The sequence below is a fragment of the Phasianus colchicus genome, chromosome Z (assembly GCF_987193195.1).
Source record: "Phasianus colchicus chromosome Z, bPhaCol1.hap1.1, whole genome shotgun sequence".
Lineage (NCBI taxonomy): Eukaryota > Metazoa > Chordata > Aves > Galliformes > Phasianidae > Phasianus > Phasianus colchicus.
The window spans coordinates 12,634,643-12,653,227 of record NC_143476.1 but is presented as its reverse complement, the minus strand read 5'-3'; the positions used below and the strand labels follow the sequence as shown (position 1 = coordinate 12,653,227).

Here is an 18,585-nt window from a genome sequence, read left to right as displayed (position 1 = left end):
CTTTCTGGTCCTTAATACTAAACCCATGCAATTTGTAACTATTACAGTTCTGTAAGTGAGAATTGATCACATGATTGAACAACTGTATTTCTAAAAAATGTTATGAAATAACTTCTTTTTACTAATACTAATAAAGTCTTTCTACTTTTTCAAACTGTTTCTAAGGGCAAATTACAAAACACATGGTGCTGTACTGCTTCAGAGCAATCCCACATTTGATAGCCAGTGCAGAAACAACATTCCATCCTACAGCATTAGCTAGTTCAGAGGTACCAGACGTGTATCTGGATGTGGCTGTTGTGCATAACTGGGGCTGAGGGATCAGAAGTGACAGCTCCACTCTTGGAGACCACAGAACTAAAATGGAAAGATAAAATAGTTGCAGGGCAATTGTTCTGTGTGCCTGAAGCAGGGACCGATTTATGGGGGAGAGATTTAACAGTTAAATGAGGATTACAGCTGCAAGTCTGTGAAACAGATATCAGGGGTCAATGAATGTGTTAACAGCTGTGATGAAGAAGAAATGAATCCAAAGGTATGGGCAGGGGAAGGAAATCGGGGTGGACTCACAATTTTCCCTTACAAATAACTGCCCAAGGAGGGAGTGGAGCTGTGAAACAGCAACAATATCCCATAGCCTTAGAAGGGAGAGTGGGTCTAAAAGCTGTAACACAGACACTGGTTAAGGATGGTCTTCTGGAACCTTGTCTGTGGCCTTATAACACCCCAATCCTGTCGGCACGGAAGGCAGACGGCACGTATCGGCTGGTGCAAGATGTAAGGAAATGACTGAACCCGTTCTCAAAAGACAGCCTGTGGTTCCTAACCCCTATACCCTAATGAGTCAGATCCCACACGGACAGCAGTGGTTTGGTGTGAGAGACCTCAAAGATGCTTTCCGGACAGCCTTTGGACTCAGGGAGAAATGGCTGCGTTTGTATGAGGACACATTGTAATCCTATCGTGATTCGTGATGATACTGTAGATACTGGAACTCCTGCTAATCCTTGTCTTTGCAGCATTTGAAGCAAGCAACTGGTGCTGCTGTCATGCAGAAAGCTCCCTTCCAACCACTCAGCAAGAATTTGGATGAGACAGCTTCCTGCTGGGAGCCCTCCGACATCACTGCTGCCTCCTCCAGAACCATACCTGCAGATGCTTCAGAGCTCTTCAGCATGGACTTCCTTCCTCCCATCAGCAGCTGCTCCTGCACTGACCTTCATTCACACTGGGATACCATCTGCTTCCAGCAGGAGCTGACCTGCGAGACAGAGAAAGGAAACGTGGGATGAGCACAACTGCAGAAGCACAAGGCTGTGTCACCACCACGTCTTGCAGCCTTGGGAAGTCAGCTGCAACTGCAGCCTTGGTCAGAATTCTTTTGCTTTGGGGAACAGATGGACTCGGAATGGAAGGACACGAGTAAAATGACATCTGTTTGAGCTCAGCAGACTTGAGAGGTGGGCCTGGGTGAACCTCATGAGGTTCAGCACAGCCAAGTGCAAGGTTTGGCATTTGGGCCGGAGGAATCCCAGGCATTCTTCTGTCATCGTGGTGGTTTCCAATAGACCCCAACAATGAGACATCAGGTCACCGTGTGGGCTCCTGGGTGACACTGCCATTTCCCAGCCATTGCAGCCTAGGGGCAAATAAAGTAAAATACTTCAGAAAGATCTCACACTGATTGCATATTTTACTGTTCTTTTACACAAAACAGAAGGGGAGGGCAGCAGATGCATGCAGCTGCATCAACACCCAGGCTGCTAAAGGAATGGAAAGACAGAAACATCAAATATCAATGCCTTATTCTAATGCAAGGAGGGAAGCTTTTTTCAATGTTACTTTTTATCATTTAAAATAAGCAGTTGGCACTCTTAAAGGAAAATCCTGGGCCCCAGGTTCTGACAGTGTGGCAATCTGGCACGAAATCAGATGCGAATGATTCAAACAGTCTATTCCAGATTTTAACATCCCTGCTATGCATTCACAAGTTTACGTTAGATGCCAGCAAAACATCCCACAAACACTCCTTAACTCTGTGCACACAGGCACCCAACCAACCTGAGCCATCAGTCATTCCCAGCCATGCGCTCTTCCTCCAATCATGGTCAGCATCACACGGCCGTCACGCAGCTCACTTGACTCAGTTTTTCTCTTCTTTCTGGAGGTGTCCTTGCTTCTCAGCCTTACCTTCTCGTGATGTTTATCTCGCTCTGCAGCTCCTGCTCTGAATAGGCTTTCTTGGATTCCCGCATGACAGGCACAAAATGCAGCCACAGCCCCTGCCACCAAGGTCAGCTCTTCAGCACACATTACCTGAGGAGCACTTGGCAACTCCTGCAACCTGAGCAGCGCCAGGAAGACTGTTTCACTTCTGCTTCTCCTGGCTCAGAAATTCATTTTCCTACCTAGAAAATGGAAATAAATAAATAAATAAATAAATAAATAAATAAAATTCCAGTCAGTCTGGGAAATCAGCATGGCTGGCTGCAAGCAATCTGACAGACTCCTGGAGTGCAGTGAGAATCACTCTGTGGTGCAGGCATTGGGCACAGCAAGCAGAAGGGAAGCATTGCTGGATATGGTGCACACCAGGGGTTACGACAGGAGGCGGTCAGGGCTGCAGTGACCATGCCCTCCTTGAGTTGGTGATCTCAAGGAATATGGGCCTGGCAGGAAGCAAAGGCAGGAGCCTGAACTTCAGGAGAGCCAGCTGCAGGCTGTTCCAGGAATTCTTGGACGAGATCCTCTGGACAACTGTTTGTAGGGGCAAAGGGATGGAAAAGAGCTGGTCACTTTCTCAGAAAAAAACTTGCTCAGGTTGCAGTCTGAGCTGCAGGAGAGGAAGGGGAGGAGGTGCCAGCACGGCTCTGCACGATGCTCTGCCACACTGGGCAGCTTGATCATGGCTCAGCAGTGGGATCCGACGAGGAGAAGGGGAGAAGGAAATCAAGGATGGGAGGGAAACATCATACCCAGTCGGTGAGTGTCTGTGAATTCTTGCAGACCCAGAGATTCCCAGGTTGTTTCTGCTTTCGTAGCATTTGTGTGCTGCAGGGTGAGCAAATTCTTCTGCTGCTTGATTCTTCTGCAGGAGCCGCCTAAAAGGGAAATGGCCACTGAGCTGCAGACCAAGCAGTACTGCCTGACGTTGGCCAGGGGGAGCTTCTCCTGCCGCAGTGTGCTGATGACAGGTCTGGAGATGATCTGCAGGGCCAGTTCGTAGGTGGGAGCCAGGAAAGGACATGATGGGAGGAGGGAGGTGTTAAGGAGCGGGCAAGGCATGAAAATGCATCAGAAAGCCCTGAAAAGCATCACAAAGCCACAGCCAGGAAGCTTGGGAGTATCATGAGCAGCATCCAGGATGCGAGAGATTATTTGCTACCATGCCAAATGGTAGCAGAGCTCCCCCTGCAGACATCCCAAAGCCAGACAAAACAGGAACAAACCCGGAGCTGTGCTGCACGCACCCCACAGCCACAGCATTGCAAGCTGGGGTGCCTTGCTGTGTGCTGCATTCATCCCAATCTGTTTGAATGAAGGCACTGGAGGCAGTCAAGGCGTTGATTGAGCACGAGTGTGCTTTTATTATTGTATAAAAGACAGGAGGGTGTGAGAGGTCGATGGTGACGATGGGACTCATCCTGTCTTGTCATGGAGAGAGTGGCTCAGAGCTCTCAGTGCTGCTGTCCGGTGCCTGGGACTGGAGGTCTGATTGAAAGTCCCCTTGCAAGAGGCTCTGCTCCTCCTCACTGATGCTGACCTGCTCCTGCATGGAGGTGCTGCTGTTGGGGCACTCACACTGTGCTTCAGATGGGCTGCACTGCAGAGACTCCTGGTTAAAATCCACACTTGTGACTGTGGTGTCTGGGAGGCACAGGTCAGCAACTTCAGCAGAGCCAGGTGTAATGAGAGCATGGACTTCCATGAGCTCCTTCTCTCCATTAATGTTGTTAGATGGAAGGCTGCTATTGGAACTGCAGCAATTTGTGCTTCCTATGAGCTCTCCACTGATGGAAGCACAGAGAGCATCCTCACTACTTGCCCTGGATCCTCTGGGTTGGCAAGGGCTCGATTCACCTAGAAAGGATACACAGGGGTTAGTGTCAAACTTTCACAAGCTGAATTACGACAGTGGTTCTTGATCAGGGGTGAACTGAAGATGCTAGGCAGGGGCTGGAATGCCAGAAGGAGATACAAGTGCAGAGCAAGCTTGAATTCTATGTTCATGAAAAGCAGGGATTTGGAAACTGCATTTGCACCCTTACCTGCCAGGACTACCACTGCTGTTTCTGAGGGCTGCCTGGCATTGCGCTGCAGTTGGCGTTTGCTGCCAGAGGATGGCTTCCTGAGGCTGAAGCAGCAACACCAACTGCTAGCTGGTGATTCCTCATTCTTGCTGGGTGGATTTTGTCTGGAGAGAGAAAACAGCCAATGCTGTGAGTCGTGCGTGGTGCAGGGTGAGGGAAGAGCAGCACTGAGCTCTTGGCAGCAGTTGCTTGTTCCTAGCACTGCCTGGTTTCTGCAGAAAAACAGAAAAACCCACCCAAACAATGATGCTAGGTGCTGGAAAAGAAAGTCCTCTTTACCTGTCAGATGGAAAGTCGATGACGGTGTGGAATTTGCCCTGCCCAGCTGCAGGGCTTTCTTCCACTTCAATGTCCTGGCTGCTCTCTGTCACAGGGGGAGAGCTGCTGTGGCCTCGCCTCTGTGCCTGTGCCTCCTCCAGGCTGAGCAGCTTTGTGGCAGCAGAAGATACCCCCACAGACTTGGGCCCTGGGAGAGAATTGTGCCCTGTCAGGGAAAACCACAGGTAAGAGCGAGGATCAGAAAGCAGCAGCACAGCCACCACAGTTCTGGGGGACGTGCTGTACTTTTCTCAGGCTTGCTTATCCGAGCCACTGGAAGAAGAGGAGCCCAAAATAACCATGTGGGCAGAGGTGTGTTTATGGCAAAGGACACGGTCATCATTAAGAGATCTCACCCCTAGATAAAAGGGGCAGGGAACTGAGAAAGCTTCGCTGCCACACTTGCATCAAGCTTCTCCTGCATGCAAACCATAATAATGACGGTTTCCTCCTTGTGAAGTTTGGGCTTGGACATTCTCAGCATCCAGCAACAGGATGCCATACCCTAGTGGAAGCCCAGAGGTCTGCTGTCCCCTTGATGGTAAAAGAGTATCTCAAACATCCTGGAGAAGGCCTGCATTTGGTCAAGGTGTCAGGTCAAGATCAAGCTAATGGAGGAAGACACTCACCTGCTGCATCTGCGATGTCTGCTCCGGATTTGGAGCCGAAGAGGACGTCTGTGTGGCTGATGAGAAATTCCACCACATCCGACTGTGTCTGCAGCTCCATGCAGGCAGCTCTTCCGCTGGCGCAGGCAGACTCGTTCTGCTGTGATCTGTAGAAAAGGCAGATTTTAGAAGTCATTTCTCCAAGACCGTTTCCCCGAGTCTGAATTGTTGCAGCCAAAAGCTGTCAGCTGAGGCTCTGGAGACTTCCGCAGTGGGCAATCAGTGATGCCACTGCAGAAATTCCCCTGGATGATCAAGGACACGTCAGTCCCATCTCACCAAGACTGCAGAAATTGTCACCTAGACATTGTGCCTGTGGGGTTGGAGAACAGCCCAGGCTCCTGCTCTGCTGTCAGCAACAGATTTTACAGGAGAAGAGCACATTTGATGGAGAAAAAGGGAGGATTGTTTTTTTTTCTGGAGAACATATGAAGCGTTGTGTTGAAACAGAACCAGAAGTTTACCTTAAGAGGTTTGGAGCCCACACAATGGCTAGGTTCTTGGCATGCATGTTTGTTATACTGGAGCTCCCAGCCAGACACGCCAAGTGTCTCATCAGGTACTCCAGTGTCCTGGAAAACAAGAGAGGCAAACATTCAGCACCAACAAGCATGCCGTGCTGCAATTCAGAAAGACAAAGGCTGGAACCGCATCGTTGCCCTCTGCAATGCAGCAGGGCTGAGCTCAGCAGGCTGAGGGCAGCACTGACCTGTAGTGAGGAGCGGGCAGCTGCTGGATGACGTCCTGCATTCTGAGCAGCCGCTCCTCCTCTGTAGCGGCACCAACAGCATCCTGGAGTAGTGCAGAAAGGGAGCGAGACACCAATCAGGCTAGTACACCACTGCGAGTAAACCTCGTGGGGCTGACAGCAAAAGGGCCTCAGAGCTGGGGCACTGCTGCAGCCATCTGCCAAGAGGCCCAGGAAGAGGGAAATGAAAGACGTGGCCTTGTGCTTACCGAGAACTTGCCGTACAGCTGGTGGGTGAGCAGAGGGTTCGGGAGCTCCCTGAAGTACATCTTGCAGAGGGAGCTCACGCTGTGAACGTCACGGACGGTGAGCTCAGGAATCTGCTCAGACTCAAATTCCTGCCTGGAGAGAAGGACGCAAACCCGGTTGAGCGAGAGGAAGGCAAGCCCAAAGCCACACCAGATGCACTCAGGCTGTGTCAGTCGCAGCACTCTTACCGCAGTCTCTGGATGTTGGACGCGACGCCGGACAGGCGGTATATCCCCTGCACCACGCCGTGCTGCTCAATGAACTCAGCGCAGCTCTGGAGGACCTGGGGGACTGAAGAACACGTGCCAGCCGTCAGTGGAGCTCCTGATTCAATCGTGCTGCAGGCTGTGCTTCACATCCCATCCACTAAGCCCAGCCAGGCTTGGCTGAAGCAAATACAGATGTGCTTGTCTCTTAGGAGCATCCGCCTCACTTGATCCTTCAGCCATCAACTCCCATTACACGTGTCTCCACGGCTATCAGCCTGCCCCCTGCTAGATATGAGCTCCCTTTCATCTTCTTTAGATGCCCAGCAGAGGAAGATCTCAGGAATGGGCAGCTCCTTACCATCACGACCGGAGTGGAGAAGATGCTCTCCCAGGTCACCGCCAAACACCCTTTCCTTCTCCACCTCCCGCTCGGTCGGTTTCTTTGGGCGGGCCTTCACCAAGGAACGAAGGAAGGTAAGGATCTTGCTGTGTTTCTTGGGCTCTGCACAACAAAAGGAAGAAACCAGGTCATTTCAGGTTTGGCTCCGTTGGACGAGGCCAAGCACAGCACATTCTACAGAGCATGTCAGAACGGGAAGAACATTACCAACCAGTACATACAAAAAGGGATTTTCCCCATCTCTGGAGGATCCCAAGGCCAGGTTGGATGGGGCCCTGGGCAGCCTGGTCTAGTCTCACATTAAATGTGGGGGCTGGGAGACCATCCTGAGGCAGGAGGGTTGGAGCATGATGATCCCTGAGGTCCCTTCCATCCCAAGCCATTCTATGAAGATTCTATAGTTTTGCCAAGTCCAATCATAAACACAGGAGGTATGGGCCAAATCTCTGCCCCAATGGTGTGCATGAAGAATCATCAACCCAGAAGACAATGTGGGATGGATAAAGGAGGTACTAAAAATGGAACGCACCCCAAAAATGACTTCATTTTGCTTCCCCACACCATCAAATGTAACATCCCTACCTGGCTTTGGCACTGAGTTTATGAGTGACTCAGGAATGTTCTTATTCATCAGTTCCACACACTCCCCTGGGAAAAATCCAACCTGTAACAAGAAGAGAGGCCAACTATTGCATGCTGCATTTCTCAGGTCTGAACTGTTAAACCAAAAGCCACGTAACATTTCCCTCGGAACGTGCTTGCCTGACGTTCCATAAGACTATCCAGCAGAAAATGGCCATAGTTCACAGCATAAAGGTAATAATTTTTCAACATTTGCAGCCAAAGGCAAGGTCCTCTGACTCCGACACAGGGAAACTGTTTATGTCCATTAGGCATCCTATGCAGGCAGAGCAGCTCTAAGCTGAGATTCCTGCCTTTACTGCAGTTGCACTCTCCAGTCTGAAGCTTGTGCCTACCTGGAAGCCGAGCTTGCCTCTCCACCAGGGGGTCAGCTCCTTTGGTGGCATGTCGATGACACAGATGATGTCTCCCACCTGCAAGAGATTGCAACGTCAATCCCAGCTTCAGCACGGCTGGGAGGAAAGCACAGCTCAAATGACTGCATTCTTCTGCACTGCCAAACATCGCCGAGCTTGAGAGCACTTGCACCAGTGCAGCTCTGAAGACATTTGCCATTGTAAAATTGAGCAACAAGGAACGCCTTGAACTGCTTACCTCAAAGGAGAGTTCATCCGCTGCCTGGGCAACGTATCTCTTAATAGCATGGGCAGCAGCAATAGCTGGAACATTCACAGTTGCCACCTCATGGTCCAGCAGGGGCTTCCCCTTGTTCTCAGCCTGAAACAGAGAGCACAGGCCACGGTGAGGAGCTGGGAACCAACAAGGAGGATTTCAAGGTGAGGAGCACATCTGCAGAGAAAGCTGCAGGAAATGCACTCGGTCCTTATCATGGGCACTTCAGAAGGAACTGCAAGTCTAATAACGGCTGTTTCTCTCCCTGGTGTGCAGCAGGCACACGCCAGCAAAGATGCATCTCTCCCCACCGAGACTAATCAGCAATGGCACTGACGCAGACAGGTGGCCTTGTCCATTTTGCCCCCTCCTTTCCTGCACTCTTTGTGCAGGAAGGCTGACTGTTTAAGATGCTAGGAGACTGTGAAGAGGGAAACCAAAGCTACGGCTGCAGTTACAAGGTGCAAACAGTGCCATTGCAAGCACCAAGCAGCTCTCTTGAGCAGCCCAACCAACAGCGAGGCCAAACAGAGCAGAGAATGATTGTTGTTTCTGCAGCCATTTCAAGGGAAAAGTCAGTAGAGGACAAACCCCACAGCCGAGATGGCTCTGGTACTTTTATAAACTTGCCACACTTGCACTACTGTCTTGCCACAGAGGAGCTCTCTTGGAAAGCAGGAGAGCACATCTGCGGCTCACTCTGCTGGCTGCAGTCAGGGAACAAAGACCAATCAGAGCTTCATACTCTACCTCTGTCCATGCCAGGTCAGGCCCACAGCTGATCTCGCTGCACGCCACAGCCATCAGCGTAGGTGTGACAAGCTGGAACGGAAAAGAAACACACTTTTATTTTCTCTGTTCACATCTCTGCTGTGCTCCCTACAGCTGTCGGGCACACTCACACAGCCCAAGCACGCCTGCTGGTGTCCCTGGTGATGCTGTGCAGCTCTGCACAAGCTGGGGCTGGGACTCTTTGCCTAAGGGATTGGTTTCCATAAAACCAGCTGGTCACAGCACCACAGACAGCATCCTTCTGAGGGCTGAGCTGCAGAGCACGTGGAGAAAACCCACACGTGACCAGCGTCCCATCAAAGCTGGATGAGGCTGTGTTACTAAACACGGGGCGTCACGGGCTGCTAAAGCATGTGGGGGGACAAAGCATGGCAGGTACCTGGCAAGAGATCAGAACGAGGGAGAGAAATCTCACGAATCCGCAGCCGTTCCTTGTCACTTTGCTCTGATCTTCCACGAGCAAAAGCTGCAGCAGGGAAGCAGGCAGAGGGTGGAGAGAGGAGAGAGAAAGAGCAGGTCAGTTTGCTTCCACGGTTTAGCAAAGACTACGAGGGAAAAACCAAAATCTGCCCTCCCTCAACTTAAAAACTTAAGTTTTCAACTTAAAACCATTTCCCCTTGCCATGAGGTCTCCCCACAGCCTCCATTTCTCCAGGCTGAACAAGCCCAGCTCCCTCAGCCTGTCTTTGCAGGGGAGGTGCTCCTGTCCCCTGATCATCTCTGTGGCTCGCCTCTGGACCCTCTCCAACAGCTCCCTGTCTTTCTGGACACTGTACTGCAGCTGGGGCCTCACAAGAGCAGAGCAGGGGGGGACGATCACCTCCCTGTCCCTCATGGCCACCCCTCTGCTGATGGAGATAATGTGATCCTATGAGCTCCGCCAGCCAGCAGTTCTCAGCACTCACTGTCCCCCCGTCTCTCCCACACTGTCTCAGCTTACCTACAAGGTGCTGCACAGGACGGTGTGAAGACAAAGGGACGCAGTCGGTGCACAAGTGCAACAAGCGAGCTGCTCAGTCAGAGCTCCAGCGCTCCAATGAAGGGACGCAGCACGCACTGCTCCTCCCCTCATTCTAGCCCTTATGACATCACTGAGGGCCACCAGGCTGCTCCACCACGACGGACAGGGTGGGGAGGCAAGACCAGTCACAAGGGCAGAAGATTCCAACAGCCCAGCCCAACGTTCTGGAATCAGGGGCTGCTTGGAATTCTACCCCAGCCAAATCCTGGAGAAGCTGGCACGGGGTCGTCATGACCAAAGCGCAGGACCTGGCGCTTGCTCTTGTTGAGCCTCGCACAACTGGCCTCAGTGCATCCCTCTGGAGGGCCTTCCTGCCCTCAGCCAGATGGACGCTTCCTCCCAGCAGCGTACCTTGCAGTGCTGGGCCCATGTCAAATCCACACTAGAGTGGGTTTTGTTACATTCAAGGGCATGTTGCAGCACCCATCTATTTCACCTGGAAGGAAATAAAGCAGGAGATGGGAGAAACACAGAACTACTGCCAGACTGCTTTATCCCTTTCTCAGCCCAACTTCCCTTGCCTCATCCCCTACCCCAACTCCTTGATGATGCCCACGGGCTGATAGTTGGATCTCAAGTCCATAGGACTCCTTTCACAGGGCTCCATCAAAAAGGCTGTCACACTTGTTCCGTACACTCACACTGACCCAGCAGTGGTATCACAGTCACTTAACACACACACAACAACCAAACCCCGAGCATGCACATCCCTTCCTGCATGACTGCAGCCCACAGCTCCCCTTCACACCTCCGTGGATCTCTGGTGTTTTACACTGATGCAGCCTCGCTGCAGCTCCGTGGTTGTCACACAAGGCCTGCAGGACCTCTTTCTCTGCAAACCCCGTCTGCAGGCATTGCTGCACGAGGTTCACCTCCTGCCCTCCTGAGCAAAAACAAGCACTAAGAACAAGAGCAAAGCACACTGGACTCGACCTGGCTGGATCCCCAACCCTCAGTCCTGTCAGTCGTACCCTGGTGTGGAGACTCATCCCCAAAGCCTGGCTGGACATCAGCACAGGCATCATTCTTCAAACGCCCCATCCAAGCAGCAAGGGATCAAAGCGTTGGCACAGCTGAAACAGAAATGCTGTGTGAGTTTCCTGTTAGCACTGAGCAGGAACAAATCTACCGCTGAGCAGCAGGATGTGACACAAGCAGCAGAAGACACCCAACCTGCAGAACCAGCTCGTTTGGGGTCGGTCCAGATGTTTGTCTGCTCCCTTCCCTGGCCCAGGCCAAGCTTGTGAGCTGCTCCTCCTTTGTGCAGGGGGAAATGGTGCAGATGCCATGTGGTGGCTATGCACAGCATGCCTTGGACTTGCTTTTCCTCTCTCCATCTTCCATTAGCAAACAGCATCTCCAGCCTCCAGAGATCACTGAGTCCAACCCCTGCACAACAGTGAAAAAAAAGATATGATAAGGGGTACTTAAAGCACAGCATCTGTAATCAGATCAGACTCCTGCACTGTGAGTACTTCCATGAGTATTCCTGCAGAGTGCATCACTTAGTCTCTCTCTAGCCTTGTGTTCATGGTTTTCCTGTAAGAGCTTGTCTAAACACTGCCTGTAATCGTGGTTATGCTAGAAGCATTTGGATTTATTGATCCTTAGTGTGATTACAATAACAAATCCAGATGCCCAGAGCCATATCCAGCCTGGCCTTGGATGCCTGCAGGGATGGGGCATCCACAGCCTCCCTGGGCAACCTGTTCCAGTGCCTCACCACCCTCTGGCTGAAAAACTTCCTCCTCACATCCAACCTAAACCTCAACACCCCCCGTCTCAGTTTAAAGCCATTCCCCTCTTGTCCCATCACCATCCACCCTCCAAAACAAAACACCTCGGCTGTTCAACACTGAAAGAGCAAAATAACCCACAGCTCTTACTTCCACTGTATGCATTTAATTCCAAACTTAAGGTCACAGGTTAATTACTCATGTGATCCTTCCTGACAGAAGAACTACTCGTAGTGATGTGTAGGAGTAAGGAACAGTATGAAAAGGTCATGGACATATTAGAACTTGCAGCATTTATCTTAATAGATGCCTACATTGCACAGCATTTTGTAAAACACACGTTACAAGTACTGTGCATTGGATTACACTATATCAAACTCTAAGTAACAATACAGGTTGCTTTTAAATCTACACTTACATGTTTTCTTCTAACTCCTTGATAAAATTCCTTACTACCTTCAGTTTTATAGCCAAAGCAGTGTTTGAGCTGGTAATGTACTCTTGAACAGCACTGCTGCCTTTAGCATTTGTATGTTTAGATCTGAAAAGAGAATTTGGTCATTATTTCACGATGAGAGAACCTTGATCTGACACAACAGAATTACAAAAATCTGACAATACTGTAAAATGCCAGAGACAGAATGTGGCTTTGATTTTTTTTTTCTTTTTTTTTCTTCTTTTTCTTTTTCTTCGTTTTTTAAATGGTGAGTGTACCATTAATTCAAGACAAGAATTTTGTTTGTAAGTCGATCTCTATAACTGTTCTTGGCATCATTCTGTAGGATGAACTAGATACATGGAATTTGGCACTGGCTCCCCAGGGCAGTGGTTTGGCACTGAGCTGACAAAGGCCAAAGAGCATTTGCACAATGCTCTCAGACACAGGGCTTGACCCATAGGAGGTCCGGTGTGGAACCAGGAGGTGGAATACATGATCCTCGAGGTCCCTTCCAAATACAGATATTCCATGATCCTCTAATACTTATATTCCCAAGTCCTGTACGCAGTGCTCAGATGCTTAATCGAAAGGTTCCATGAAACAGTGAGGTATCTATGTCCCTTTACCACTCAGTTATTCAATTTGCCACATGGATCTTTTGTCCAGTCACATTAAAAAACCACTCAAAGTATTTCCTTCAGTCTTCCATTCTGATAGAGCTTTCTGGAGCAAATAAAGAGTTGCAACTCAGAATGTCCACACCTCCCTTCCTGCACCCTGCATACATTTTTCATTGCACTGTGATTACGTACCATTCTATTGTCACCCTCATTCTGTCCTTATCTAGGCAGTTTACTGCCATTAAATTTTCCAGCAACAGATGCCCACAAGTACAGCCAGCCTGGAAATATTTTGATTACTTACCGTTGTCCTGATGTCCTTGTAGGAGCTGGGACATTTCTCCATCTCAGCAGCAGAGGGCAGGAGGGGTCCAAGGTGAGGGCACGCTCTTTTCTATTTTTCTGGCACTCAAAGACAAAGGGAACAAGAAAACCAGATGTGTTTCCCTGCCCAGGGCAAACACCAGCCTTTCCATCCTTACAGTCCTTCCTGCCATCAGCAGAGACATTTTGCTTTCTTGTGCCACTTCATCCCTTTAGCATCTGGCATTCTAACAAAGAAGTACTTACAAGGAATTTTAATATTTTCATATTAAATGTCAGAATTAGAACCATTATGTTTACCAAATATTTAAAACGTTCAACCCAGTGAGAAGTGAGTTGATGTTGTATTTAGCATTCAGATAAGAACTTGTAAAGGAAGTAAAAAGTGCTGCTTTCATAAACTATAGTCTCATTGTCAAGCCTTGCACTGTCTCAGCAGATTATTACAGAATGTTCATTCAGGCAGGAATTAAGAGATGTGTCTGAATTGATAACAACAACGAATAATTAAGAAAGCTTGACTGCAGTCTGCTTGAGGATTCCAGTCTGAAGTGTGTTCCACCTGATGACAACTGGGAATGTCTTTCTCTCACCATTAGAACCATTGCACCTCTGACTAAACACATAGCTAATCACCACTGAAAACCTAGGTGCAATTTCTGCAGTGCACAGACCAACTACGTGTTGATTAACATTCAGAGAGATTGTGCAGGTGTCCTTTTAGGAACTGGCCTACAGTATGCTAAGAGGGATGGATGTGGGGACATTAGGATAACGTGCCCTCTGCCTTTTAAGACAGCCCCAGCAGAGCAGGTCAGCAGGCTGAAGAGCTGCGTGGGTCACCAGGGCTCAGAGACTTCACTCGGCCATCTGAAAGTTGAGGGACTTCAGCCCAAGCTGCCCTTTTCCATGCAGGCAAGGAGGCCAAGAGAAGGTGGATCGGCACGGTTCTGGTGCAGACAGGGGCTGCAGTGTGAGCAGGCCTACACAGACAAGGCTGTGCCCACACAGAGTGACAGCAGCTTTCGCTGTGAGCAGATTCCCAGGGGGCCTGAGCCATGGCAGTTCTTGATGGCAGCATGTTCCAATCAGCCCTGGAAGTCTTCTCTGGACGTCTGTCGCATTCTGGAATCCACACTGAGGACGCAGTCGCTGTGTCAGAGCAGCTGGCAGAGTCACGGGGAACCGTGACGTAGTTGGCCCAGGGAGCAACAACAAGGCCTGCACTGCTCAGCCAGCCCAGGCCAAAGGGGAGCACGAGAGAGAGCAGAGGAGAGAGGGGGGGAAAGAGGGCCAGGAAGGAAAGGCCTGTGCCTGAATGGACGTGTAGCAGCAGCTGCTGACAGCAAACTCGGTGATGGCAGGGGCACAGCAGAGCAGTGCAATGCTGGCAGCTTCCTGTGTCTTTCACACAGGCACTGCAGACATGGCCAGCACTGGGAGATCAGCAGAACTGCTGCACACCTCTGCCAGCCCAGGCCAGAGGAGTGCAGAACAGTGAGCTGCTGCTGAGGGGAGAGAGGATGGCCTGAGAGCTGACCTGAGAGGCAGGGCTGGCTGTGTTACAGCAGCCTCTGTGTCCTCCTCCTGTGTCTGTGAGGGCCAGAGGGCCAGAAGAGAACATGCCCAGACAACGAAGCCCTGCTGTCCTCTGCTGCTCAGCTGGAGAGATGTTCCGCCTTCCTGAAGGACGCTGATCCAAAGGGAAGGAATCAAAGGAAGTCCAGGCTGGCTGTCCTTGTGGGCATCAGCTGCTGGCAGCTGCCTCTGTGCTGCCATGGGCAGGGCACAGCACACACAGTGTTTGCAGTTCCCTGTGTGACACTGGCCCTGGTGACCTGACAGCCATAGGGAGACAAGAGAAAGAGCTGCCTCCCTCTGCCAGATGAGGCAAAGGTGAGAATCCCAGAATCACAGCATGGCCCGGGTTGGAAAGGAGCTCAAGGTTCATGAATCTCCAACCCTTGGCTCTCCAAGGGTGCACAGGGGGCTTTGTTCTCCCTGTGGTGCAGCTTCAGTGCCAACTCACAGCTGAGCTGGTTGGCACACTGTGACAGCCTGCCGCTCTGAAGCTCTTGGGGCAGTGCTCAGTTCTTTCTGAAGTACTCTGGAAAATGCTGCTTCTCCTTCACCAAGTCTGTTTCCAGACAGACGTCTTTTTCTCCTCTGTACACACAAACAGTATCTTGTAACTCCCTGGCACAGTGCTCAGAAGTGATACTTCTGGAAGCACGTCAGAGAAAAGTGGCCTTGTCCCAGTGGACTTTCAGAGCAGATGAGAACAAGTCTTGGTTGACGGCTTTCTTCTGCTTCTGGAACTGCACAGGCAGGTTGTGTGTTGTCATACTTTATGCCAGAGTGCCAAACTGAAGCAGTTTCTGCAACCTCTTTTTTTCATACTTGTCACTCTTTGCTGAGACCTTAACTTAGTCATTTTTAATGCGCTCTCATCTAAACTACTGTGTCCTCCAGTGTCAGTGTTGTATGAATCAGGACTGTGGGATTTCATCAGTGAAAGGATTCTGCTCTAATGACTGTCATTCTAAAGCTGATATTGTTTCTACCGCATCAGGCTTGCATGAAGCATCTTTGATCAACAGGGAAATCAGAAAAATTGCTTTTCCTATTGCAGTTTCCTTTTAACTAGTGATGAAAGCTGTCAGTTTATTTTTGGCACCAGAAATCCTGGGATGCAACCAGGTTAGATAAGAAGTGAAACTGAGTCAACAGTAAGGGAACACAGATGAGATAGCATCACACAGCTCTGGAAAAGATGTTCCAGCTCTGTGTCTACCTACACCTTCAGGAGATGAAAAGTACTGGCTTACTGAGGTGTCCTGGGTTGCAGGTTCTGTTAATCTCCATTTTTGGAAGAGCTGCTTGCAATAAATACCTTGTAAGGTGAATGAGCTTGATAGAAGTAGGGTGTGAAAGAGATGGATTTGCTGTTTCCCTGAAGGTGCAGGAGTATTGCTGTGCCTACAGTCAGTAAACAAGGCAGAAATCACTGTGTTCCTCAGAATGAAAAAGAATAAAAATCTTTTTGGGAGTGACAGCACGCCTGAATGAAGCACAAATCTAAACATTTAAAATAAGGGCTAGTGTCAAAGGGACTCGCAGTATTTCTCGGGAAGAAATATTTGATGCTTCTTTAGGAAAGTCATCCTAACAAAAGTGTACTGATGTCTTTGCTGAGGATTTCCTTGGTTCCAGCCTGAAGGTGTGCGCAGGCATGAGCAGGCAGTGCTGAGCTGCAGGTGAGTGCCTGTGTCCCACAGCAGGAAACCCGTGGATGTCTTCAGGGGTTTGAAATGGGCAGAGCTGTGAAACCTGCAGGCTTTCACTGAAACTGTGCTCTGCTTTATTTTGTAATCTTAGTTTCACCAATGCTTTCCAATATTATTTTCGTATGAGTGCAGATACATGGGATAGGATTTAAAGTTTTTATGGTGCTGCTGTATAATTTTCTGTAGTCATCATAAGCCAATAAAAAAAATAAATGGTAATCAGGCAATCTATTAACAACCTGTGGCACGTGTCAAAACAATGAAATTCCTTGCAGGAAGACAATATTGCTATACAATAATGTGGCTATCCAAAACTGTTAATTATACTTGATGAGCTGGAGATAATCCTGAAATGCGGGACTTTGATCTTAGCCAAGAAAAATAAACCGTATCATCATTCTTAAATTGGCAGCTGCTATCAAAAGCCTGTGTCTTATTTCCCTTTTAGTAACACTGGCTAAATCAGAGAAAGTGATAAAAGAATTTCATGATTGCAGCTTAGGGATTCTTTCCCACTTGACCAGAAGTAATCTATGTCCAAAAATGTCTGTAAATACTTTTTCTATATTATTTTGCCAGAAGTATTGATATTTGAGATGAATGGCAAAACCATTTTGCGTACATAGATAAGCAATGCAAATTTCCTGGATTGTTTTAGAGAAAAAAGCTCTGGTTATCAGATGGTTTCCATGCAGAAATAAGATTTACAGAAAAATTCTCATTATTATTATTCATGCATGAATAAGTTCAAAAAAGAGATGTGGGGGATGTTGTTTCAATTCCAGGTGATTGTAGGAAGGACTGTCAGGATGGAAAGGCTAGTGTCTGCATGGGCAAAGAAACACTTCTGGTTTTCATGTTCCCTTTGTCTTTGAGTGCAACAGGCCATGAGGAGAGTGTGCCCTAAACTTGGACCCTTTTTGACCATTGCAGCAGAGATGGAAAAGTGTTCAACCTTCTAGAAGGACTTCAGGACAAAGATATGTAATGAAAATAAGTCCAGGTTGGCTGTCCTTGTGGGCATCAGCTGCTCGCATCTGCATAGTTGTTGCTATGGGAATGGCAGAACAGCTGGAATGTTGCATTTCCTTGTGTGACACAAGCACTGGTGAATTCAAAGCAAGAGGGGTATATTAGAAAGAGCATCACCTCCCTGCCAGATTAGGAAAAGGTGAGTGGGATGTTGTTTCAATTAGTGCTGATGGCAGGAAGGACTGTAAGGATGGAAAGGCTGGTGTTTGCCATGGGCAGGGAAACACATTTGCTTTTCATTTTGTCTTAATCTTTCAGTGCTAGATAAATAGAAAAGAGTGTGCCCTCACCTTGGAACTCTCCTGCCCTCTTCTGCTGCGACGGAGAAATGTTCCAGCTTGTAGAAGGACATCAGGACAAAGATATGTAATGAAAATAAGTCCAGGATGGCTGTCCTTGTGGGCATCAGCTGCTGGCATCTGCATTGCTGCTGCCATGAGCATGGCACAGCAGGTAAAAGATTGCTTTTCCTTGTGTGACACAGGAGCTCTTGACTTGAAAGCTAGAGGGATGCAATAGAAAGAGCTGCAACCTCTGCCAGACATGGCAAAGGTGAGAGGGATGTTGTTTCAATTAGTGCTGCTGATGTCAGGAAGGACTGTAAGGATGGAAAGTCTGGTGTTTGGCATGGGCAGGGAAACACAGCTGGGTTTCATTTTCTCTTTGTCTTTGAGTGCCAGATAAACAGGGGAGAGTGTGCCCTCACCTTGGTACTCTCCTGTCCTCTGCTGCTCAGAGGGAGAAATTTCCAAGCTTCTAGAAGGACATCAGGACAAAGATATGTAATGAAAATAAGTCCAGGCTGGCTGTCCTTGTGGGCATCAGCTGCTGGCATCTGCATTGCTGCTGCCATGAGCATTTCACAGCAGGTAAAAGATTGCTTTTCCTTGTGTGACAGAGGAGCTCTTGACTTGACAGGTAGAGGGATGTAATAGAAAGAGCTGCAACCTCTGCCAGACATGGCAAAGATGAGTGGGATGTTGTTTCCATTGCTGCTGATGTCAGGATGGACTGTAAGGATGGAAAGGCTGGTGTTTGGCATGGGCAGGGAAACACATCTGGTTTTAATCTTCTCTTTGTGTTCCAGAAAAAGAGGAGAGTGTGCCTGCAACTTAGACCCCTCCTGCCCTCCTCGTCTGAGACGGTGAAATGTTCCAGCTTCTAGAAGGACATCAGGA

The 18,585-nt window shown here is 49.2% G+C and overlaps 2 protein-coding genes across 2 annotated transcripts in view; both read right to left on the bottom strand.

Annotated features, from left to right (window-relative positions):
- Positions 1 to 18,585, bottom strand: part of LOC149912559 (rho GTPase-activating protein 32-like) — a 490,746-nt gene that overhangs the window by 306,888 nt on the left and 165,273 nt on the right. The window lies entirely within an intron of this gene.
- LOC149912565 (rho GTPase-activating protein 32-like) lies at positions 4,586 to 9,002 on the bottom strand. The gene is made up of 11 exons (XM_090130861.1): positions 8,907 to 9,002; positions 8,139 to 8,261; positions 7,880 to 7,957; positions 7,485 to 7,566; positions 6,861 to 7,004; positions 6,482 to 6,584; positions 6,254 to 6,386; positions 6,006 to 6,088; positions 5,761 to 5,868; positions 5,258 to 5,403; positions 4,586 to 4,794 (listed from the first exon to the last, which is right to left on the bottom strand). The coding sequence occupies exons 1-11, from the start codon at positions 8,958 to 8,960 to the stop codon at positions 4,586 to 4,588; spliced, it is 1,263 nt and encodes a 420-aa protein (XP_089986987.1). The 5' UTR covers positions 8,961 to 9,002.